Below are 25,828 nucleotides of genomic sequence, written 5' to 3' on the forward strand. Positions count from 1 at the left end.
CTCTGGTTCTCTTAGTTAATTGTCATGGGAGATGGTATCCAGCTTTTCTGAACAAGTTTTAGTTTGTCAGGACTTCAGGGGATCTGTGAGAGAGGATCTGTTTAAAGTGTATGCTCCCTCCAACTATTCAAGTTCTAGCCCATTTATACTTTCTACACTTGGATCTGAGAATTTCTTTAAATAGTACTTTTTACTTATAACTACTAATGACAGTAATGAAAAAAGTAGACTTAATTAAACAAACAATTTATATCTGTCAGTATATAAACAGAAGTTTTCTAATTGTGGCTTCTGAACTTTCCTATAAACTCAATTTGATTTTTTAGGCTTTTTATGTGTATTTATATGCATAAAATGTATGTTTAAAAATATTTCTTTTTTTTAATTACTTCATAATCTTATAATTACAAAGTAACACAATAATTAAAGGTATGGTACTTTGGGAATACTATTCTCAATATTTATGAGTTTTTCTACAAATAATAATTTTCAGCTTTTCCCTATGGATATCTTTTGGTGTTTAAGGCACATACATTATTCATCAAAATATAAAACTAACATCTCCAAATTAAGACCAAGAGTTTTGTAGGTGCTCAAAGCCAATGGATATTCCAATAAAAAAATTACTTCTTGATTACCATATTGAGCACTGAAGTATCAAACTTTTTTTGGAAGAATATCCTCAATAGCCCATAAAATCATTACCACTTATTATCCTTGAAAGGCATTTCGTATTTATGTATTACAAATTTAGTAGTGAAAATAGTACAAATCATACTTAGAAATTTGTAGCTTTGCTGACCTTGCCTCAACTGGGAATTAGAGGAAATATGGGCCCAAATGTGGGTATAATTCTGTCATTTAGTTTTTCTTAATCATAGTATTAATATTTATTTATCATAAGTGTAAGTAAGTTTAGGATGAAGCTTTGTAATGACACAGCTTACCTTTATAGTTTGGCAAATGAGAAAAGAAAAATTCTACTGCCTCTTAACTACAGGAAAAATTTTGATGTCTTAATGGAGTAGCTAGTTCACATTTCCCAAGTGACATGCAGCCTTATATCTGGGACCTCTTCAGATCTTCAGTCTTTCATTTCAATGGTAGAACCCCTAGGAGGCCATTGTATTTGCCTGAATCACAAACTGCTAGGTCCTTCCCCTGTAGAATTAGTTTAGAAGGCTTGATTTGGAGTTCTCATGTTCTTTGGACACTTGACAAGTCTGCATGTTTGGGCAGTATTGAATACTCCAGTTACAGGGCCTCTGTTCCAGAAAGTAGAGATAGCATCTTCTTTTTTCTTTTTACCCATTTCATCATAAAAAGCACTGGCATGTCCATCTTCTCCAATCAAATAAAAGAATCAGGATTTAGAGTTAGCTAGTCCATGTCATCATGTAGTCATTCCCTTCTGATTCTGTCATACAGCAAGACTGAACAGTAGGGAACAACAATCTTTAATTTTTCCTTTCTTGCTGCCTCCTTTCAATTTTTTTTGCCAACATGTCCAAGATTTCTCCACCCATTAAAAAAAATCTCTTCCCATACTCTATATACCTATAGTCCCATTTCTCTTCCCTTTCAGTCATCAGAAACTTAGGTAAATATTTAGCAAATCAGCAAAGCAACAAGGAAAATTGCTACTAACAAATGCTCTCAAAACATCCTGCAGAAATTGTGCACTGCCCAGAGCGTCAACTGTAGAGACATCGAAGGACGGCAGTCTACGCCACTTCATTTTGCAGCAGGATACAACAGAGTGTCTGTGGTTGAATACCTGCTACAGCATGGAGCTGATGTGCATGCTAAAGATAAAGGGTAAAGAGTGTTTAGCACAACTTGATTTTCCTCTTTATCACCTTAATTTAATGGACATTGTTTCATGAGAATTGTCTGGTTCTTTTACTTTCTAAGAATTTTGCCTCTTGGTATTGCTATAAATATAGAATTCAAATTTCAGTTCAACTATTTCTAGCACTTAGGCTTATCTGCATATTATTTGTGGTTTTTTGCAATACTAAAAGAAAGTGAGATAGGTTTATATCTGCTTTATGTCAGTTTTATGTTAGAAATATTTTTTCTTCATTAGAATTGATAGCTGATACTGTTTTAATACTAATCATAGAATTAAGGTTATTGTGAAATTTATTGCTATCTATACATAAGTTCATTTCAGGAAAAGAACATTGAAAACTATCTGCTACAATGACTGTTTAATTTTTTCTTTCCAGTGGACTCGTGCCTTTGCACAATGCATGTTCTTATGGACATTATGAAGTTGCAGAATTGCTTGTTAAACATGGAGCAGTGGTTAATGTGGCTGATTTGTGGAAATTCACACCTTTACATGAAGCTGCAGCAAAAGGAAAATATGAGATTTGTAAACTACTTCTACAGGTATAGTCAAGCAATTGTATATAATGCATGTAGTTTATGAACCATGTTTAATGATATGTTATGACTTTGGGCAAGATAACTTAACTACTCTGGACTCCTTTTCTTCTCATCTGCCACAAGAGTCACAGGGTTCCTGTGGCTCAGTGGATAGTCTGGCCAGGAATCAGGAAGACTTGAGTTCAAATTTGACCTCATGCATTTCAAAGCCATGTGATTCTGGGCAAGTTTTAGCCATTAATTGCCTTAGTTTCCTCAGTGTAAAATGGGGATAATGGCACCTACATAATATAGTAGTCTGTAGATTAAATGAGAGAACATTTGTGAAAGTGTTTAGAACAGTGCCTGGCACATAATAGGCTTTGTGGAAATGCATATTCCCTTTCCCCCTTCTTTTCCCTTCAATAATCCTATAAACCTACAATATTTCCAATAGCGATAATAGATTTAAACTGAGTAAGAAAAATCAACTTCATTATGTTATTCTGTGTAAAGGGGCAAACTAATTCAAATTTCCCAAGCCAAGTTAAAATCTTTGTTTTATTCCTTGCTAACAGTATGCTTTTGGGCATCCTTTCAGACTCAGTTTAATCTATAGAGTGGGAATGATATTTTAACTATCTCACAGAGTTCTTAATGGGAAAAAAGTTTTGCAAGCCTTGAAGCAACAGAGAACTATAAGTTACTGCTACTAACCAACACCATTATCACCACCACCAAGTTAATTTTCCTCATCTGTCAAAGGAAATTGAACGAAATCAAAGTTTCCTAATCTATGAGCTGCGGTGCCCCCTGAGGACCTCTAAGGTTATTTCAATGAGCACATAACCAGTTATATTTTTTTCTATCAACAAATATTAGTACCTCGGTGAAGTCATAAGATAATATTCTTTCATCAAATGATGTTTATAGTAAAAAATGTTTTTTGGACATTATTGGACTAAATGATATCTAATGACCTTTCCATTTCAAAATCCTTTAAGAAAATTGTACTTCATTTGAATCATTAAGTGTAGAATAACATTGTATATGTTAATCCTTTGAAGTACTCATAGAATTTAGAGCCAGCAGAGAACAATTAGGGACCTTCTAATCTTCTCATTTTATAGGAGACTTGTTTTAAGATCATAGTGGTAGTAAGTAGAGCAAATGGACTCTGAAGCTCAGGTAGACTCCATATCCAGTGTTTTATACTATATATTCTGGGGCAAGTTCTCTGACTATGATTTTTAAGAAGCTAATATAGTATGTCATCCTAAATCAATCCATCCATATTTCTTCTTCAGTCTCAGAATAGCTAAGAGTTGAATAGTCTTATAATTTAACCTTATTTACACATATGCAGTTAGCGGTTCTCAAGATTAGCATTTTTTCTAAGGCTTTAGAATTGTCTAGGTGTATATACTTAGCTACTTCATAGGTCTGTGATTTTCTTACTTTAGAGTAGCTCTTGCTCTGATTTAGGACTCAGCTAGGCTGTAGCTGGCATTAAACTTTGCATCCAAAATATAGCATTAAGTTCATATATATTTCTTGATGACCAATGAATAGTAGTTTGCAGGGTATGTTTACCTATCTTCAAAACCTTTTCAGAATAGATTTGATTTCTCATTCTTATTTTTTCATGTTAATTAAATAGTAAAAATAAAATCAACCTTAAAGCTAAATATTCAGAAGACAAGATACTTTTCTTTGGCATTATAATATGATTTTTATACTGTCAAAATTAGAGCTTTCCTACCTTTCTGCTTTTCATGTGCTTAGCATGGAGCAGACCCTACAAAGAAAAACCGAGATGGAAATACTCCTTTGGACCTTGTTAAAGATGGAGATACAGATATCCAGGATCTACTTAGGGGAGATGCAGCTTTGCTAGATGCAGCCAAGAAGGGCTGCTTGGCCAGAGTAAAGAAGTTATCCTCCCCTGATAACGTAAATTGTCGTGATACTCAGGGCCGACATTCGACTCCATTACATTTAGCAGGTAAGTGAATGATACTTCCCAGATTCATTGTGGTGACAGATCTTTTTATGAATATTCAAAATTTTTTCTGAGACTTTTAGTCCTAGAATTATCTAGGTGTACTATGTATATATTTTCTTCATAGGTCAGTAATGGCGAACCTTTTGGAAGTTTTTGGAACCCCATGCCATGTCCCACCCCCTGACTGAGTGCAGTGCCTCACCCACCCCTTGGTTGGGGACAGAGCTATGGGTGGAGCTGGGGTGCAGGCTGACCAAGCCAGGCTGAGCTCCGTGGGAGGCTCCAGTGCTCCCTTGTGCTGGGGGGGGTCAGGGGAGACCAGACTACTAGCCCTGGGCTGCCCCTGTGCTCCACCAACAGGATGGTGCAGCCCCACACCTCCCCTTCTCCCGCATTCAGAGGCAGGGCTAGGCTTCCAGCTGGCCAAGCTAGGAATGAGCTCCACCTGAAGGAGGGTCAAGTGTCCACTGCCAGCATTCGGGGATGGGGCCAGCGCGTGCCCACAGAGAGGTCTCTGTATGCGATCTTTGGCACTCGTGCCATCAGTTCTCCATCACAGGCAGAGGTCATGTGCTAGTGTAGGTAATCCTTATTCAGGTCTCAACTAGTCTATAACTTAATAGATGATCTTAAGCCAATCAGCAAGAATTCATTAAGTGTCTACTACATGCCAGCTGTTGGGATCACAAAGGCAAAAATTAAATGATCTCTTCCTTCATAGAGCTTAGGGAAGACAATAGTAAATATATAAATATGTACTAAATAATTTAAGGTGACTTGGTAGAGAGAGGCGTGATGGGCTCCTGAAAAAGCCTCATAGGAGGTAGCCCTTAAGATGAGCTTTGAAGAAAAAAAGGGATTTTGAGAAGCACATGTGAGGACATGTTCCATTTCAGATACAAGAATAGTCTATACAAAGATATATGGGGGAGGAGATGGAATTTTGTACATAAGTAACAGTAAGAAACCTAGTTTGAGCCATTGCTGTAGTTGAAAAACTTGTCACTGCATTCAACCTGTTGATGAGCCTCTCTATACTTTGAATTGAATACAATCCATCATTAGACTCATGCTCAAAGCCATTCTAGTTTGATAGGACCTGCTAGAGCTTGTACTCTCCTAAAATGGCCTTCAGAAACTTAGGGTCTGGAAGGATATTTGGATAAGTCAACCCAATGTTAATATTATACATCTTTGAGTGGAAGTTTAATAGAGTAGATTGTTTTCACACTGCAGTAGTTCCTTCCATTTGTCGTGGTGTTTGAGTCTTCTAAATTATGATGTTGCTTAAGTCACCTATTTTCTTTCATAAACCAGTCAACCAAATATTTATTAAATATCTACTCTGTGCGAGACACTACAATTACAAAGACAAAAAATGAAAAGGGTACTAGGAGTTACATAATAACAAGAGTTCATGTAGAAAGTGTATAGGTCAACAAAGGAAAAAATATGGTTCCTTATTTACTTATTTTGTGGGGGCCCTATTTAAATAGACCTCCTAGGAGATAAAAGCTATCAATTTTTGTGAAAGTAGATAATTCATATTTTCCTCCCTATGATCCTATCAAGAGCAGGAGTTAAAACCTAAGTCTCAGAGCAGATATATTAATCTACTTAAAGTTTTTATATTCTATTTTTTAAGCTACCTATCTTTACTAGTGCATTTATACGTTACTATATTTTCGCTGTAGCTTTGCCAAGAATGATACAATAGATTTGGAGTCAGAGGACCTGTATGACCATAGACAAATCACTTAACATCTCTGGATCTATCTCCTGCTCTATAAAAATGAAACTGTTGGAGTAGATGACTTCTAAAGTCCTTTCCATCTCTAAATAATTGATTTAAACTATGTTTAAAGATATTTAGAAGGCTGCCTATAAAATGCAGCTAATGTGTTTTTTTGTTGTTTTTTTTAAACCCTTGTACTTCGGTGTATTGTCTCATAGGTGGAAGAGTGGTAAGGGTGGGCAATGGGGGTCAAGTGACTTGCCCAGGGTCACACAGCTGGGAAGTGGCTGAGGCCAGGTTTGAACCTAGGACCTCCTGTCTCTAGGCCTGACTCTCACTCCACTGAGCTACCCAGCTGCCCCCAACTAATGTGTTTTTAATGCTCTCACTGTATTTTTCCAATGAAATAAGTTTTCTCTTCAAATATTTTTGGCTATCATCAATTTCTGGCAATATGCAGAATGGTATTTTGAATATGAAACCTCTTTACACATAATTTTTATTTGTGTCTGTTTTAGAAATTCACATGTAATTTACTACATTTGACTTTTTTATGTAACCTTTTCCCTCTTTTTTTTTATATTAGCGGGTTACAACAATTTAGAAGTTGCAGAATATCTGTTGCAACATGGAGCTGATGTGAATGCCCAGGACAAAGGTGGTCTTATTCCATTACATAATGCAGCATCATATGGGGTAAGTTGTCCTTTGACATTGAAAAAATCTTTGGAAACGTAAAAGTAAGTCTACTTTGGCGTCCTCTCTTCCATTTTTTATGTTGTTGTTTTCTTTTTTTAAAAAACCACTGTTGCAGTAGCCCAGAGAATCTATAGAGACCATGGAGACCAGACTATAATAGAGTACTGACTTACACAGTTCTTTACTTCTTAAATTCAAATTATATTGACCTTTAGTAGTGTAGTATGAATAATTAGGTACAACTGATATCTCTTATATTTAACCGTTGTCCTTATACAAAATTAGAAAATGATTAAAGTAACATAATTCTTTTAGCTGGCTTCTCAGGTTACCAAAATATATAATAATGATGCTAACTGACTACTTAATTGAAGTGTTAAAAAAAATCCATACCTTTTTAAATTATCAGATTACATTTAAGAAATAAAAATTCTTGAGAAACTAGTATGAAAGGAAAAACTGATATCTCAAGTGCTACATACATTTTCATTTACAGCATGTCGATGTAGCAGCATTACTTATCAAGTATAATGCTTGTGTCAATGCCACGGATAAATGGGCTTTCACTCCTTTGCATGAAGCAGCACAGAAGGGAAGAACCCAACTTTGTGCCTTGTTGTTGGCGCATGGAGCTGACCCTACATTGAAAAATCAGGAAGGACAAACCCCATTGGATTTAGTTACTGTAAGTTGTGGATTCTTTTATTCTTTTCTTCAGCTGGATTTCTGATAATAACTTATACTTACAGAATGCTTTAAGGGTTAGAAAGCATTTTTCTGAGAGTAAACCTGAGGGAAGTAATACAATTATTGTCTCTTTTAAAGCTGAGACTCAGAAGTTAAAAAACTTTCCACAACCAGTGCCTTATAACAAGGCCTTAGAAAGAGACCTTCTTAACTCCTAATTCAGTAGTCTTATGGTGACAAGGGCTAAATCAAGAGTATCAGCTATAAGGATTAAGTTCTGATTTTCTGGATATTAAAAAATAATTGATAAATACTGGTATATTCAATCAGGTAAGTACTTACTCAATAGCTAGCTACTTTGTGCCTGGCACTATGCCAAATTCTTTTTAAAAATAAAAGGGAAAATATGGTTGATTCCTGCTCTTGATTTACAGTATATTTGTGAAGGCAAGACAAAACACATACAGAATGAGTTCCACTCATTTCTCTTCCTTCTCAGCTGTTGCTTCTCTAGGTGAACTTCCTTTAACCATCCTTTCCATGACACCACAGTCATCAGGAATTTCCTGGTTCTTCTCTGGTCCCCTTCTTTCCCAGTAATGGAGCTTCTGCCATCTTTCCCAAGAAGAGGAACTGCCACCAAAGTTCATGTTATTTGCCCTTTTTCCTACTCTCAACTACTCCAACAAAGTCCACACACCAGGAGGTTCTGCTTTCCTGAATGTTGCTGTGGCTTATCTCTAGCTTATACTCCTCTTGTCTTCATAGGGAGAATTCCTTCTCCCCATTTAGAGGAAGGATTAGAAAATTTTGATGGTACTTGGGCTCCACTTCCCTCTAGACATAATGAAAGCTAAATGAGTTTTGTTATTATATAATTCTAAATTAGGAATTAAATAAATTTCTGCGAGCAATTGAAAACCTATGAATGCTTCTATGGGGAAAATGGATTCTGATTTTTCCTTATAAGCAATATTTGGAAAATAGCCAATTTTTGTAAGTCAGAAATTGCTATCTGTCTAAATGATAAATTGTGTGGCACAGACTAGTTGAGCCATCAAAACTCAGAGGAGAAAGATAATTAGCTATTATAACCTCATTAGTAACAAAAAGACTATTAATCACTTTCTCCAAAAAGAGGTAATCATAGGCAACATAATATTTAAATTGAATTTTAAAAGAGGAAACAAATATTGTTGGGATTTTTGATTGAAATTATTATATACTTCCAAATTTGAAGACATTTGGCCAAACAAGTAGACTTTCTCTAGAAAAGAATACTCCTTTATCTAAAAAAATTGCATTCTTTCTGGAGACAGACATTTCAAAATGTATTGACTTTCAGTTTGTTTAAACTAAGTATATAGATTAAAAAGGCTATGTTGATGCAATACCAATACAATCAAGTCTTTCAGTCTTTTCTTGCTTTTTTTTGTGTGCCATTCTCTATACACATTAATGATAATAGAAAGTGAAGATTTTATTCATGGCGAACATTTGACAAATTTATCTTGATTTTCCAGGGCATGTTTGTTTCCCTGAATATTGACTTATTTGCCTTAATTTTTTAAAGTGTTGTGGACTAGCCTTTTTTAAAAAAAGAAAATGTCTTTTTTTTTTAGTGTATTTTAGTGACTTAATATTTTTAAAATTAAGAGACAAATGTTCATCATGTCTGTAATTTTTCTGTTTGATCCCTAGGCCGATGACGTTAGTGCTCTTTTGACCGCAGCCATGCCACCTTCTGCCTTGCCATGTTGCTATAAACCACCACAAGTCATCAGTGGTCTGAGAAGCACAGGAAATACATCAGATGCTCTGTCTTCAGTTCCCTCCAGCCCATCCACTCTCTCTGCAGCCAGTAGTCTTGACAATTTATCTGGTAGTTTTTCTGAACTCTCTTCAGTTGTTAATTCGAGTGGAACAGAGGGTGCTTCGGGTTTGGAAAAAAAGGAAGGTGAGATAGTTTTCAGCAAAAGTCTTTAAATGAAGTTTGTTTCATTTTTATGAGTGCTGAAAAAAATGTATCAAACTAGAAAGGTAGAAATTATACCTAATTTGGTTATCAAAACAGTGAACTCTCTTGCTTTTCTTTTAATTATGAGTGGAATTACTAGTGACGAAGAATTGATGAACTAGGTACTATCATTTCAGTAATGTTTTCTAAGTATGAATACTTTTTCTGAAGGTTGGCAACACTTGTTAGGCAAATAGTTTGGCTAATAGTCATTTTCCATGCACTATTATAGAAGCATAAAAGTTTTTTCTTACAGTTGTCTCCATTTTAAAATAGGGCACCAACTTTTATGCTTTGAGCTCCAAGTTCTAAATATATTTTAAAGTTTTATCTTTATTTTGAATATTGTTAGACATTTTTGAAACTATATAAAACTACTTGAAATAACATAATGTGGATTATTATAGGATATGGATGGCACAATCTCCTGAACCTTCCCCTTCCCCCAGGAAATTTTGACTCTAAAGAAAGCCAAGCTTGTAAAAAGAAAATGTCTGGCCTGCCCTCTCAGCTAGCAAGACAGAACAGTCCTCCTCCAATTAATTTTTAACCCATTGAAACTAGAACATCTATAACTAATAGTAATAATAGCTAACAATTATATAGTACTTTAAGATTTGAAAATCATTTAACATATAATTCAATTGATCCTCACAATGACCCTATAAGGCAAGTACTATTATTATCCCTACTTTGCAGGTGAGGAAACTGGGGCTGAGAGAGGTTAAGCATCATCCAAAATCATGCATGTTAATTGTCTGAGATAAAATTGCATTCAGTCTTCTCACAACAAATCTAGCACTCTCTAAACAAGCCAGGGAAGTTTTTTTTTTTTTTTTTTAACTTATGCTCATTGTATTTGGCTACCTAGCACACCTGAATCTAGAGGAAAATTGGAAGGATATTGGAACAGTTGTTAAGAGTCTAGTACAATTGTGAATTTCTTCTACAAGTCACTTAGTAATTGTTAATTAGTCTAATCAGGTCATGAGTAGGCTGTACTAGACCCCTTGTTATGATATTTTTTAGTAGTTCACATATTTTCAGAATTATCTATTCAAAAGAATAGGTTGTACAATAAGTATTTTTCTTAATTTTAATGTTTTTTCTAATGCCTGAATTGATCTTATAAAATTAAATTCTATGAAATCAAAAAATATACAGATTGCAAATTGCTGCTTTACATGACTCTTACATGCAATTTAGTGTATTTTTTTCTTTTTCAGTTCCAGGAATAGATTTTAGCATAAATCAATTTGTAAGAAATCTTGGACTTGAGCATTTAATCGATATATTTGAAAGAGAACAGGTAAGTACCTGTATTTTATAGCTAGGTTTTGTGTTGTGTTGAAATGTTTTTCCCTTAAGATGATTTGATCACTTGAACCATTCGGGGGGAAAATATTAAATCTAATTTGAGGAAGAAATAGCACATTTGCCATTAAAGGCCTTTTAATTTCATTAACATTCCTCACAATTTCTGATTTCCCTGATTTTAGGTTTGCATCCATTCTATTGGAGTATAGATTATTTCCTTAATACTATTTCACACATATTAAAATTGAATGAGAAACAGGTAGGTGGTTCAATGAATAGAGAGCCAGACCTGGAGACAGGAGGTCCTTGAGTTCAAATGTGGCCTTAGAAATTTCCTAGCTGTGTGACCCTGTGTCCAGTTGCCTAGCCTTTACCATTCTTCTGCCTTGGAACCAATACTTAGTATTTATATCCAAATATTTATATCCAAAAGGCATGCATGGGCTTAAAAAAAAACCAGTTGAATGGGTCGTCAATTATGGAGCTTTAATTTAATTTTTAAAGCTCTTCTTGGATTCACCATTTGTTCATTTCTGTTGTAACTAGTCAGCAAGTATTTATTAAACATCTGCTCTGTAATTAATTCTGTAAGGTGCTATGCGCGCAGCATGAGAGAAGTATATGGCAAAGTCCCTGACTTGGGGAAATAGGATTAATACATTAATTATTAGGGGGGAAAATAGACGATATATAAGTATAAAATGATATTATAGAGTTCAGGGAAAGAAAAGATCAATTTGGTACATAATACTAAGGGGAAACTCCTTAGAAAGGACAATACTTGAATTGAGCCTCAAAGGATGAAGATTTGATCACAAAGTAGTTGTGATCAAAGTTTCAGCAAAAGCAAAGAAATGAGAATTAGTTTATTGGGGAGTAAGTCAAAGGAACATTAGTTACTTATAATGAATTTGAAGTTGGAAGGAACCTCAAAGATAGTTTATTCTAGCCCTCCTATTTTGTAGACTAAAGCCCAGAGAGACTATGTTACCTGTCCAATATAGTAAGCAACAGAGATGGAATCAAAACCCAAGTCCTCAAATCCACGACTCTTTCCTTATATCACTTTGCCAAATTATAGGACTAGATTGCTAAGGATCTTAAAAACCATGCAAAGGAATTTTGACTTCATAAAGGAGTCATAATAATTTATATTTGTATGATTACTTGCATTAGGGGTAGGTAAATGGCAGTAACATAAGTGCTTTATTAGGTACAATGATATGATGCAGTTTTGTGTTAAAACAATTTAATATCTAAGTTTAGTGATGGCAAAGTTAAAGGACCAGGGGACTGGCGATGAAGCCACATGGATCCTACTGGTAGTTCTCCTGTAGGAACGTGGATCCTTCTAACCACTCCCTGTTGTACTTTATAGATATTTGTCAAGAGCAAAACTAGACTAGAAACTGAGACCCAAAGCAGAACTATGATGTCTCTAGCCTCCTCTTAAGATTCCTTTTCTTCCTCTGTAGCATTCTCCTCTCTTCTACCGTACTCTACAATCCCTTTTCCTAGATTCTTAATGTCTTAAAGAAGTTTCTGACAATAGTGAATGGTGGAGAGTAAACAGTCTTTTGGCTCAGAAAAGTGTTCTCCTTCCTCTGAAGCTAGATTTGAAGACAGAAAACCTAAGTTGGAATCTCAGCTCTTCCATTTCTTATCTCTGTGATCTCAGCCACATGATGTAATCTCTTTGAGCTTTTGTTTCATTATCTTTTAAAATTGAAGAGGTTGGATTAGATGATTTATAAAGTCCCTTTAAGTTCTAAAACTATGGTCCCATGATTTGTGTTCCTTTTTGAAAATTACTCTGCCATCAGAATGGAGAGACTAGAAGAAGAAAGACCAAGTTGGAGTTAGACTTAAGGTCTGAACAAAGGGCTAAGATGCACTCAGGAATAATGAAAGTGGAAAGAAAATTGTAAGTCTAAGAGATCAAATATCAACAGTGAAAGAAATGATCATTTCTAACCTTCCAAGTTTTAGTCCCTCATAAGAGTATGTTTAATTCTTTCTAACTTCTCATAATGAGTTGGAAACATATTTTTGTTTTGCTCTTTGATTCTGACATAAGTTCTTATGCTTAAATTAGATTTTAGGTATTTTATACCTTAATTGTGTACCTTCACAGTCAATATCAATGTATGAATTTCACTTTCTGAAATATTAGAAATATTTTGAAATTGCCATGTATGGCTCCCTATATCTTTTGTAATGGCAATAACCATCAAATGTATTTCCATTCTTAAATGTTATTCTTTTTTTAAACCTAGATCACCTTGGATGTTTTAGTTGAAATGGGACATAAGGAGTTAAAGGAGATTGGAATTAATGCTTATGGGCATAGGCATAAAATCATTAAAGGAGTTGAAAGACTTATCTCTGGACAACAAGGTACCATTCATTTTAAAATCATTGTTCTCTTCAATATTTTGTTATCTGGTTATAGACGTTTCCCAGATTTAAAAGTATTTGTGTTCCAAAAGTTTGTTTCCTATGAATAATATGAAGATATGTTTTGCATGATAATACTTGTATAACTTGGATCGAATTACCTGCCAGCTGTGGGAAGGTGGGGAAGAGAGGAAGGGAGTCAATTTGGATGATATAATTTCATAAAACCTATGTGGAAATTTGTTATTACATGTAAGTGGTAAAAAAATAAAATTAAAAGATTTGTTTTCTGGAAAGTCAATCTAACCTTAAGACAAAAGCCCAATTCCTAGGAATTGTGATCTGGGAATGTTTGCCCTGGAGAAGACAAAACTTAAGGAGAAGCTTGATCTCTGTCTTCATTTGTTTGAAAGGCCTTTATGTGGAAAAGGAATTTCATTTGATCTTAGAAGACAAAACTGGAATCATTGGGTAGAAGGTACCAAAAGGCAGATTTAGGTTTAGTTTAAGAATAACTTTAGTCTAGAGCAGTGATGGGCAAACTATGGCCCTCGGGCCAGATGTGGCCCCCTGAAATGTTCTATCTGGCCTTGGGACATTATTCTGAAGAATATAATGAGTAGGATACAATACAATGAAACTTCAAAAGAGTTGCCTTAGAAACAGACTAACAGATGAGCATTTCCTTTCCCGTGGCCCCCTCTTTAAAAAGTCTGCCCATCACTGGTCTAGAGGGTAGCTAGGTGGCTCAGTGGATTGAGAGCAAGGTCTGGGGACTTGGAAGGTCCTGGCTTCGAATCTGGCCTTAGATACTTCCTAGCTGTGTGACCTTCTTCTGCCTTGGAACCAATCACAGTATCGATTCTAAGACAAAGTAAGGGTTAAAAAAAAATACCTTTCTAAATACCAAGCTGTCCAAAAATGGATTGGTTGAAACACTTAAGGACATGGGGGTTCCCTGTAATTGAAGATCTTCATGCTGAGGCTGAACAACTATTGGTCACCAGTATTGTAGAGAAAATTCTTGGCTAGCGATAGTTCAAACTAGGTATTTGATCTCAAAAACCCTGTGAAGTGATTACTATTATTATCCCATTTTATAGATGAGGAAGAAGACTGAGAAGTTATAAGTGATTACTTAGGGACATACAACTAGCAAACATCTAAGACAGGATTTGAACTCAGATCTTCCCGACTACCTCCGAGACCGCTTCAATTCTTAGATGCCGTTCTATTCCCAGCTGTGCTACTGTGTTATCTTGAGCAAGCTGAGAAAGCAAATAGATGTTACAGCTGGATTTGGAGTCAAGAAGACCCAAGTTCAAGTCCTGCCTCAAACACTTTACAGTAGTGTGATACTAGACAAGTCACTTAATCTTTCTTTTTCCTCATCTGTCAAATGGGGATAATAGCACCCGCCTCAAAAGGTTGTGAAAACTAAATGACCTGACATATATAAAGAGCTTTGAAAACCTTACACACTATAGAAATACTAGCTGTTATTAGCCAATATTATAATCTCTCTGACCTTACTTTCCTATATAGTGATGAAGTTTGTCTAAATGATTTCCCAAAATCTCTTCCAGGGCAAAAAATCCTGTGATTTTAAGGTCTTTCGCGTTTTGAATGTATTTTCTCATAGAACCAAAGCTTCAAGTGGCTACGTTCTTAGTCTGGCCCACAAAAACCCATTTATTGATACATACTGTAGCTTAAATAGCGTATAGTTGTAATGTGAAATAATATAAAAACCAGTAATGTTACAGAACTTTTGCTAATTAAACCCCAAAAGTACATTAGTTATTTATCTAAGATACTAGTGCTTGAAGGAAAAATAAATGGATTTCATTAGAGTAGGATAAGGAATTAAATGCCTTTGTGAAGGGTCTAAATAGAACTTTGAGGTACTTTCAGGTTTGGGGAAGGGATTGATGGCTCTGATTCTAATTTCACTTTAAACCTTTGACTTTCCTTTTTCTTGATACAGATGTATTATCATTAGCACCACTCAGCCATAGTTAGCTTCTTTTTTTTTCCTCACAAGTGGAAGGAAGACAGGGAAGGAAAATTTTCTTGAGGTAACTGGACAGAAACTGCAGGTTAAAAGAAAAGGAGAAAGAGAACTAAAGAGGGTGGGTATGTATATAAGAAAAAGTATGTCTGAGATAGAATGAGTGGTGAAAGACAGAAAAAGCATTGAGCATTTGGGGTGTCAACATTCCCAGAGAAAGAAGAAATGAGGTGATAGAGGAAAAAACGAGACCATGTGCCAACCCCCAGACAGTGCTTTTCAACCAAGACAGCTGGACTGCTCTTTCCAGAAGAAAGGAGAGTTATCAAGTGAGGGTAATAAAATCAAAAAGGAAGCCTAAGAATGCTTCATTATTTACTTTTGGGCAAGTGAATTTCTAAACAAACTGTGTCTCCCTCTTAAATAATAACTAGTCAGCACGTATAGAGCATCGTAAGATTCACAAAGTATTTTACATGCATTTTCATTTGATCCTCATAGCAACCCTGTGAGGTATGCGCTATTATTATGGCCACTTTACAGATGAATAAACAGACTAAGAAAGGTTGACTTGCCCTGAGTCAGAGCTAGTAAGTTACTAAGGCAGATTAAATTCAGGTCTTTCTGGCTTCAGTTGTAACACTTTATCTACTATACCACCTAGCTGGCTCTAAAATCTTGATATCTCCAGGGCGATGACCCTAGTCTTAATCAGTAATAAACTTCTAGAAGCTTATTACCCTGACATCAAAAATTTTTACTCAGTCAAAATATCTCCTACCATAAGCATATTTCTTGTTGTGCCATACTCAGTGGACATGAAAAATTATTTAACACCTTCAAAATTAATATTTTAACATAGATTAGCCATCAAGCATGTTTGGATCACAATCTCTGATTTTCTAAAGAGAACTGCTCTTACATTGCCATAATATTTGTCCCTCCTTAGTTTTTCTATATCTTTTTTTAAAGCATGGTAAACAAAATTGGACATAATATAAATTTACAATTGTAGTAGAATAGAAAATAAGGTAAATTTTTACTTAGTGTCATGTGCCACACTTTTAATATATCTTCTATTACTTTTGGCTGGTGTTGTTTTTTTTGTTGTTGTGTTTTTTAAGCAGAAGCAATGAATTAATTGATGACTAATACTCAGGAGCTACCTAGAATCAGAGACATTTTAGAATGTAAAAAAAGCTGAGATCATCTAGTTTACAATCCTATCATTTTACATTTGAGCAAATTGAGGCCCAGAATAGTTAAAGGTCTTACCCAAGGGTATATAGTCAGTTGGTGATAAAACATCAGTTAAAACCTAAATCATATAACTGTCCAGTGCTTATACCACCATGCCATGAAAACTCATTCAATTATGTGGCTCAGTCTTGTTTGTTCTGTGAGTATACCTGTTGATCTCCATCTTTAAAGCCAACATGTTTTGTCAACAAGCATCAATTAAATGCTTTTACATTTTTTTTGCACCTGAATGCAAATAGTTATTTTTGGCTGCAGTTGATGAAATTGTTTTGGTTTTTTTTTTTTTTGAAAAGTGTTTTATAATAACTTTGAAATACGTTTTGTAGGTCTCAATCCATACTTGACACTGAATACTTCTGGTAGTGGAACAATTCTCATAGATTTGTCTCCTGAGGATAAAGAATTTCAGTCTGTGGAAGAAGAGGTATGATTTCACATGTTTTGGATGTTTAAAAAGGATGGACAGGCAACAATTAAGGATGACTCCTTTAAAAATTTCTAATCAGAATTCACATCCTCTATAGAATTTAACATTCTTTTAATTTTCTGAAAGTTTTGAGGTTATTAGACATTACTTGCAGTGAAGTAAAAGTACATTTCCCAGAACCTTACTAACTAAATAGGTTTAAAAATTAGGACCTCAGATATACCCCATATTCATACCTTCATTTTATTAAAAAGGGTTAGTGCTACAGCTAACTAAAATCAGCTTGGATTTTTGTTTTAAAGAAATAGATTGTCTGGTGGGAGGCCAGGGATGAAGGAAGAAGGGAATGCAGAGCCTTGAATCCAAGAAAAACTTATTCAGTAGCACTGCCTTCTACTGGCTGTGGCTTATGATGGCACTAGAAATAATCAATCTTTTTAGAGCAGTGTCTTAGCTCTTAACTAAATAGAATTCTTTGACTAATCTCCTTCCCCAAATATGCCATATAGTATGGCATTAATTGCATTAAAGCAGAATGAATTGGAACAAAGTCAATTGCTGTTTCTTTAGTTTACATCACAAATAATGCTGTTAAGTTAAATCCACCTTTATATCCTCATTCTCACTTAAATTGTCTTGAGAGTATTTTTTAAAGTAGTTCTCATGAACTTTTTTATTCTGAAGACAGATAAAAATGATTCAAGCACTATATTTGTAGGAATAGGAAGGGAGATTTTTTTTTAACTTGCTAAATTACTTAACTATGAAGAAGTTTCAAAACCCACACAGGTTTTTTCTGATATGTAAAACAGGAATAATAATATTTTTACTGTCTACCTTAAAGAGTGGTTATGAGAGAACCATCTTATAAATTGTAATGCACTAGATAAATAATTTTTAATAATTTATATTAATCTGGAAGTTGTGATTCCTTCAGATGCAGAGTACAGTCCGAGAGCACAGAGATGGAGGTCATGCTGGTGGAATCTTTAACAGATACAATATTCTTAAGGTATTTTTTTAAATTAACTGTAATGGTTAAAATTTCTATTGGTCACCCAAATGATAGTTTTGGTATAACTCCAGGTTAGGTTATCAGTACATAAGGTAAGAGGCTAAATCAAACCCCTACCCCTCCACAGTAATCACAAAAACTCCAGTACAACTATACTACAACCTTAGCTCATCATCATTCATCAGTCCCTTGTTCTCCCCCTGCCCTCCATTTGTTGTGCCTGAAAATAAGTCCTGGGGCTGAAATGACTTCAGTACCTTTATCAGTTGTGAAGGTAAAATTCCAGTCCTTACATCCCCACATCATGCCCCCCATATCAACTCCTGCCTCTAGTCAGCCCTGCACTTGAGAGTTGTGGTCAGTGAGTGCTCCACTTCACTATAACAGCCCACTTTTTATTTTAGTGGGACAGAATGAGTGTCCCAGGATAAGCAGACGAGAGTAAGTAAATGATGATCTGTGTTGCATTATCTTTCCCAAAAAACTACTAAATCCTCCTGGTTATATGAGCTCCTCACCTCATGTCTTTAATCTTCATGACATGATTCACATCTGTCCTCTTTCCACTTGCCACAGCAATTCAAGCCTTTAACTTCATCACTTCTTTCTTGCCTAGACTGTTACAATGACTAGTTTCCCTTCTTCAAGTTTCTCCCCCTCTCCAATCCATCTTCCACACAACTCTTATTTTCTTAAAACAGGGAACATGTGGTAGCTCATTCTTTTTCAGTCTTTAGTTTGTGTAAGTTCTATAAGGTATATAATTATTAGGAGGTTAATGCAGTCACATACTTCTAAATAAGCAAATATGTACATATTGGGAATGGTGCTCAAAAAAATTTTACTGATGGAATGCTGGATTAAAAAAATTGGAGAGACCACTAGCATAATAGGTAAGTGCTGACCTTGGAGTCAGGAAGTCCTGAGGTCAAGTATCACCTGACACTAGCTGTGTTGGTTAGAGAAGGTATCTTAACATCTCTGACTCTTCTTTAATAAATGGTATTAATATCTGTAGGCCCTGCATCACAGAGTAGTTGTGAAGCTCAAATGAGATAGGTTGATCAGTAGATAGATAGAAAGCTTTTTAGATTTCAAAGTCCTGTATAATTATCTATTAAAATTAATATTCTCACATCCTCTTGGCTGTAGTCAAGCTTTCACAATACAAATTGTGTTCCTGGGACAGGGCAGACTAATAATGCTCCATCCAGCTCAGTATTTTTTCTGTAACCATGGTATTCAGGGATATCACCCCATAAACTTAGGAATGAATTGCAAGCATTCCTTCCTTTCCTTAAAAGTTCATTAATTCATTAATTGTGGTCAAATGTGTTGCATTTTTTAACATATTTTCTCTTGAAGTAATGAGTCAAGGTTTATTACTTTCCATTTAAAAGTATCATATGATGTCACTATAAAGTAGTAAGATGGAGATGCCTTCCAGCTCAAATGGTCTCTTAAGTTTATTAAACATTGTAACTTGTGGAAATTAATGATTTATTGTTAGCAGCCAACATTTTATCACTTATGCCCTAACTTGGGACTCTTCTTACTAGACAGTAAGGAGTAAAAGACCCCATATTATCCACAAATGAATGAGAGACTTTTATTGCTCTTCTTTGAAATTAATGGAGAAGCAAGGTGGTGTAATGTAAATAACAATGGAGTTGGACTTCAGAACTGGTCTGCATTGAACTCTGCCTCATTCAATATATAGTTCTTTAAGTACCTACTCTTTAAGTGTCTCCAGTACTGTGCTAGGTATTAGGGATATGTTGTTCAGGCTTTTCAATCATATCTAACTTTCTAATCCAATTTGGGGTTTCCTTTGGCAAAGATACTAGAGAGGTTTGCCAAGGGATATGTTTGAAGAATGAAAAAATCTATAGGAAAGAAACTTATAATCTAATGAGGGAAACAAGTACATATATTAATGTTTAGCACAGATATAAAGTCAGTAAATACAAATATGTGCAAAGTAGTTAAATACAAAATAATTTGGGAAAGCAGATACCCACAGTTGGTGGGGTCAAGAAAGGTATCCCAAAGAAAATGGTGCTTGGAGATAAAAGGATAGCAAATGAGATGACTAGATAAACAGAGAAAGGTTAAAAGTTAGGATGGCCAGTTTGGCTAGATCACAGCCCTGTGGCCTGGACAAGTCTTTTAGCCTCTCTGGGTCTGTTTCTTCAGTCAGTCAAGTAAACATTTATTAAGCCCTCAATATTTTCTAGACACTGATAAGCTTTGGGTTTACAAAAAGAGGCAAAAGAGACCCCCTCACCTTAAGGAGTTCACATTCTAATGGAGGAAACGACAAATAAATAGATATAAATGAACTATGTAAAAGATACATTGGAAGTAATTAACAGAGAAAAGGTACTAAAATTAAGACAGATCAAGCATAATAAAGTCTGCAATACTTCACAAAGTGATTATGAAGAAAGTTAACTACAAACCATAAAACTTCACAAAATACATGAGGATTGGAGGGGAGAGGGCATTGCACAGTACAAATAGTAGATGCTTAATAAAAAATTTTTATTTGAATTGATGTTTTCAGTCATTATTGAGCCTTCAAAAAATCCATTGTAAATTATATTTCTTCACGTCTATTATTTGTGCTCTTTCAGGTCCATAGTGGCATTTTGAATCTTTATTTAAAGAAAATCTTTTTTACATGAGCACATGCCATGTGCTTCATTCCAGATCACCCACCCCCTAACTTCCAAATTTCACCCAGCATCCAAGGACCAGCAGGGGGCTGTAGTAACCTCAGAAAAGCATCTGGGAAAAGGTCTTTCTGTAGGACTGTTAAATCTTGAGAATACAGCAGATGAAGTTCACATTTGTTCTTTTGAACTATGTAGCTAGGCAAAAGAATATTTAGATGTCTTGGCAGGAGGGAGGGATGGTCCTTCGTTTTTGAGTGATAATTTTAGTAATTTTTAAATGAGGCCTAAGATATTTTTGACAAAAGTCTTACTTTTAGTTTCATTAAGAGGTAAAATGATAAGCATGTCTGACAATGTTTTATATATTTATATCCATAAAGTACTTTGATTATATTTCTAAATTCATAAAAAAAAGTGTTGTCCAAATAGAATTCATTTTTTATCTTATGAGTATAGTAGATATACTGACTCAAAATCTGTGTATTTGTAGTTAGAAAAATGCTGAACTTTGAAGTCAAAAGATTTGAAGTCATATCCCTCTTCCACTTAATAACTTGGTCCTAGGCAAGTCACAATCCCTGAGCCATTTCCTCATGTACAATGAAGCAGTGCAGGTCCCTTGTCAAGATTCAGTAAAAACATATTTAAATTATTTTGCAAACCTTAAGTGATTAATAAATGCTGGCCACTATTAATGTGAATGTAATTTCTATTTCTTTACTAAAGTTTAGACTTGTTTCCTTTATAACATTTAGGCTCCAGAATTCTGTTGTATACATATTTTCATGATTTGAAGTACTTTAATTTAATTTATTTTTTACTCCCTTTTAAAATTAAAAAATATGGAAATGTTTGGTTAAGATGAACAAGATAGTTGTAATGCTAGATTTCTGTTTTAATTTTTTTCAGATTCAGAAAGTTTGTAACAAAAAACTCTGGGAAAGATATACTCATCGAAGGAAAGAGGTTTCTGAAGAAAACCATAACCATGCAAATGAAAGAATGCTGTTTCATGGTAAGATCCTCCACCAATTTGAATAGCTTTATTCCCTGCTCTTTATTCTGAGAAAATTGCATGGCAAGATGAGCCATCTGTTTTAAAAGATAATTTATCTCCTTCTATTCTTGATGTAATTTTAATTTTAACAATATTAATGTAAAAATTGCATTCATTTTCATGTTCTTTGATTATGGAATTTGTTTTTCAAGGATGTAAATATTAGCTTCTAATATTAGCTTTGAATAAATTTCATTCTGATTTAATAGTTTACATGGTGCTTATTCAGATGTGTGTTTTGTAATTGTTTTACCAAGGATGAATCCCAAAATAGAATAAATGCAATAATGGCAGTGTATTCAATTTTTTTGGAAAGTGGCAATATAATTCTATTAATTCCCTAAGTCAGTTAAGAGAAGAAATAGGAAATATCTACATCCTGTCAAGTTCAGATTCAAAAGTTCAAGACTAAAGTTTTCTACAGTTAATCCTCCTTTGAATTATTGGCTCATGGTCAGTTAACTTGCTATTTCACAGTCTTTTAGAAACACACATATGCATTGGCCTTTCAGTTTTAGAGCAAAGTAATATTTAAAAGTCTGCCTTAGAACCTGTTGAGTTCAGAACTTGTGAAGAAAAAAGATAGATAGAGGAAATGGCTTATCTACTTGGGTTTCTTAATTCAGCCAGAAATAATTTCAGAAAGTTGTGAAACTTTTCAATACCCATAAAAATTCGGTTTTTAAGTATAATACTGCCCTAAACAGAGAAGGAACATAGACTTAAGAGCTCAAAATGCCACAGAGAGTTCTATAAATGTGCAAAGAAACTGATGATATGTAAATAGCATTTGGTTGCCCAAATCCAGAGTCCTGATTATATCAATGAATCAATTAGATGTGCAGCTGCTCTAGTCCTTCTGCCCACCCTATTACCCCCCACTCCCTGGCCTTGATCCAGCACTTACTCCCTACTTCCCCTTTGGCTTAGAGCCTACACTGATTGGCCTTAAAGCACGTGAGAGGATAGAAGAAGAAGAAGGTGGCACTTAGGGTTTAAAGAAATATACTATATTTACAGTTAGACTTTGGATCTGGGATGGAAGAGTGGAATAGAATATGAGAAACAAAAAAAGATCAGGACATAAGAAAAATGACTATTGCCTGTTTTGTTGGTAAATCAGTGGAGTCACAGAAAGATTGATTGGATTCAGGATTATGGGAGAGATTGAGAGTTGTGACTGTGCCTTATCTATATCAAACAACTTTATTTTAGGTTCTCCATTTGTGAATGCAATTATTCATAAAGGTTTTGATGAAAGGCATGCCTATATAGGTGGAATGTTTGGAGCTGGCATTTACTTTGCTGAGAATTCTTCCAAAAGCAATCAATATGTATATGGAATTGGAGGTGGTACTGGGTGTCCAGTTCACAAAGATAGATCTTGTTATATTTGCCACAGGTAAGCCATTTATTTACACTCACCTACTTGATTCTATGTTGGAAGAATATTCCAAAGTGTATAGAGAGGATTGTGCAGATTGGGAGTGTCTTGAACAACATTTATGGATTTTGCTTAGTAGAAAACTTTTTAAATTCCAGGGGGTAATATTTAATAACCATACTCCCTGCTGATCTAGACCAGTTAGAAACTATTCTTTTTTCCCCTTTAAAAAAAAAATATAGCCACCAGGCAGCTAGGTGACTCACTGGATTGAGAGCCAGCTCTAAAAATTGGGGGGGGGGGGGGGGCATCCTGGGTTCAAATCTGGCCTCAGATACTTCCTAGCCATATGACTCTGAGCAAATCACTTAATCCCCATTCTAGCCCTTACCACTTAACCTTACCCTTGCCTTGCAGAGTATTGATTCTAAGGCAATAGCCATGTATTTAGGTGCCTTGCTAGAAGAAAAAATTCAGAAACCCAGTATCCTACAAAAAGTAACTGAGAACTTTTACTGATCAAAGTAGAATAAATAGGCAAAACAGACCCAAAATGGGGAAAAGGCCTTTGTTAATAGGATTGTAGTATTTAAGGCTAGAAAAGGACCTTAGAGATCATCTAAGGCAGCATTTTATTTCACAAATGAAGGAACTATAGTAAGAGTTAGCGATAGAAAGCAGTTACCCAAGCCTCATCCACATATCATAGCCAGGAGCTCTGACTTCAAACCCATTATGGTTTGTTTTTTTTTTAAACCCTTAACCTCCATCTCAGAATCAATATTATATATTGGTTCCAAGGTAGAAGACCAATAAGGGGTAGGCAATGGAGATTAAATGACTTGCTCATTAAATGACTTATGTGACTTGAGTGATTAACATGTGCTTTTAGAATTTGGTACCTGAAGACATGGAGAAACAGAGTAGGTGTGATTTTTCACAGAGCAGAATTTATAAAGGTTGGGTCATGGGTGGCAGGACCCCAGGTGGAAAACCTAACCAGAAGCTCTTAAATCCATGCCCAAGGCAGGAGAAAAGACAGGCGCATCATCAAGACCCCCTATGCAAAAGGAAAATAGCTCCCTTATAATAAGTCTCTGTCTTATAAATTGGGCTTTTGCAGGGATAGAAAGGCAGTGACAACAAGAGCTTCATGTCTGAAAAATTAGTAAATTGTTTTCACTGCTGTAAATATAGCTAGGAAAAAGTGGTATGTGTTATTTTGGGAGGAGAAATTTTATTTCCCCTTGGTGCTTGAAAGTGTGTTATTAATGCTTTACCCAACTCATGAGAATTGTCTTAGGATAGAAGTGAAATAACAGATGGAAACATTCCTTGACAAGCATAGGATCTTAAACAAGTAGAAGCTACAAGTTATGATGAATTTTTTGTTTTCCCCTTGCATCACAGGCAATTGCTGTTTTGCCGGGTAACTCTAGGGAAATCTTTCCTGCAGTTCAGTGCAATGAAGATGGCTCATTCTCCTCCTGGTCACCATTCAGTCACAGGTCGGCCTAGTGTTAATGGCTTGGCATTAGCAGAATATGTCATTTATAGAGGAGAACAGGTAACAATTTGTTCTTTATGATGTCTTCAAAATGTACTTAGGAAGTAGACTTCGTTCAATATATTGTGATAAGTGTTATTGGCAAACTATATGTTCTTAAGAATGATATTTTCCAAACTTTAGTAAAATTCAGCATATTCAGCATATATCTGTATTTAATGAATTTATTTGATCATAACAAAGTATTGTATCATGCTGCCTGGTACCTGTGATTCTGCTGTCTCCAATAGGATCAGAAATCTTGATAAATATGATCTGGATATATAGAGAAAAAAATACAGGTTTTACTGCTTACTAATTTCTCTTTTTTTTTTTGTTTTCAGGCTTATCCAGAGTATTTGATTACTTACCAGATTGTGAAGCCTGAAGCCATAGCTGAGGGATAGATGAGTGAAGGGTTGTTTTGGTTTGGTTTTTATGAAAACAGCTATGCTGAGCATGAACACATCTAAGCAGCTGGTGACCTCTCAGTTTTACTCTTTGCTGAAAAATTCTTTTGGCCACAGATGTGGTTATAAAAAAATGTGAATGAAGTTTAACATTCTGACTTGATAAAGCTTTAATAATGTACAGTGTTTTCTAAATACTTCCTGTTTTTTCAGCACTTTAACAGATGCCATTCCAGGTAAAACTGGGTTTGTCTGTACTAAATTATAAACAGGTAACTTGAACCTTTTATACATTATGCATTGAATTTAGCAGAAACTGTGTAAAATGTCCTCAACAGGAACTTGTCTTACTAATACTGTGTTCTTTCAAACACAACATTTACACTGAATACAATGTCATTTGTAAAACTGTAAATAAGAGCTTTTGTACTAGCCTTGTATTTATTTACATTGCTTTGTAATATAAATCTACTGTTTCAGAATTGCAACCTTGTACAAAGTGTTTTTCAAATGTATTGCTCATCTGTATTTGATCTTGTACAATAGAGAGGCTTTTTGCTCTATTCCAGAGGCTTTGTTGGCAAGATAACTGAATTTATTAACAGTAATTGCAGTCAGCTTGGGGAAGATTTGTTTGCCAGAATCAGCTTTTTAATTATGGAAGTACCCAGCACACTTCGAAAATCCTTCTACTTAAAGGAATTATAAGATATCTTAGAGGTTTTTGTTTAGGTTACTTTGCGTATATCAAATACATATTCCAAAGAGCCATGGTTGTGACAGGTACCAGTTTGCTGATGGGGTTTTTAT

General features: G+C 35.0%; 1 protein-coding gene across 2 annotated transcripts in view; it reads left to right on the top strand.

Moving 5' to 3' along the window:
• TNKS2 (tankyrase 2) overlaps positions 1-25,028 on the top strand; it is a 63,778-nt gene extending 38,750 nt beyond the window's left edge. Inside the window, exons 14-27 of one of the 2 annotated variants that reach the window (XM_044665672.1) lie at positions 1,673-1,818; positions 2,232-2,397; positions 4,159-4,378; positions 6,700-6,809; positions 7,309-7,497; positions 9,201-9,477; positions 10,743-10,825; positions 13,110-13,230; positions 16,828-16,925; positions 17,866-17,940; positions 21,531-21,636; positions 22,894-23,080; positions 24,473-24,629; positions 24,953-25,028. In XM_044665672.1, the coding sequence (XP_044521607.1) occupies positions 1,673-1,818; positions 2,232-2,397; positions 4,159-4,378; positions 6,700-6,809; positions 7,309-7,497; positions 9,201-9,477; positions 10,743-10,825; positions 13,110-13,230; positions 16,828-16,925; positions 17,866-17,940; positions 21,531-21,636; positions 22,894-23,080; positions 24,473-24,629; positions 24,953-25,015 (1,998 nt within the window). In that variant the 3' untranslated portion in view covers positions 25,016-25,028. The remainder of the gene's footprint in view (positions 1-1,672; positions 1,819-2,231; positions 2,398-4,158; positions 4,379-6,699; positions 6,810-7,308; positions 7,498-9,200; positions 9,478-10,742; positions 10,826-13,109; positions 13,231-16,827; positions 16,926-17,865; positions 17,941-21,530; positions 21,637-22,893; positions 23,081-24,472; positions 24,630-24,952) is intronic. The other variant, XM_044665673.1, reaches the window with a different exon arrangement.
• Positions 25,029-25,828: the final 800 nt, after the last annotated feature.

This window comes from Gracilinanus agilis, chromosome 2, assembly GCF_016433145.1.
Source record: "Gracilinanus agilis isolate LMUSP501 chromosome 2, AgileGrace, whole genome shotgun sequence".
NCBI lineage: Eukaryota > Metazoa > Chordata > Mammalia > Didelphimorphia > Didelphidae > Gracilinanus > Gracilinanus agilis.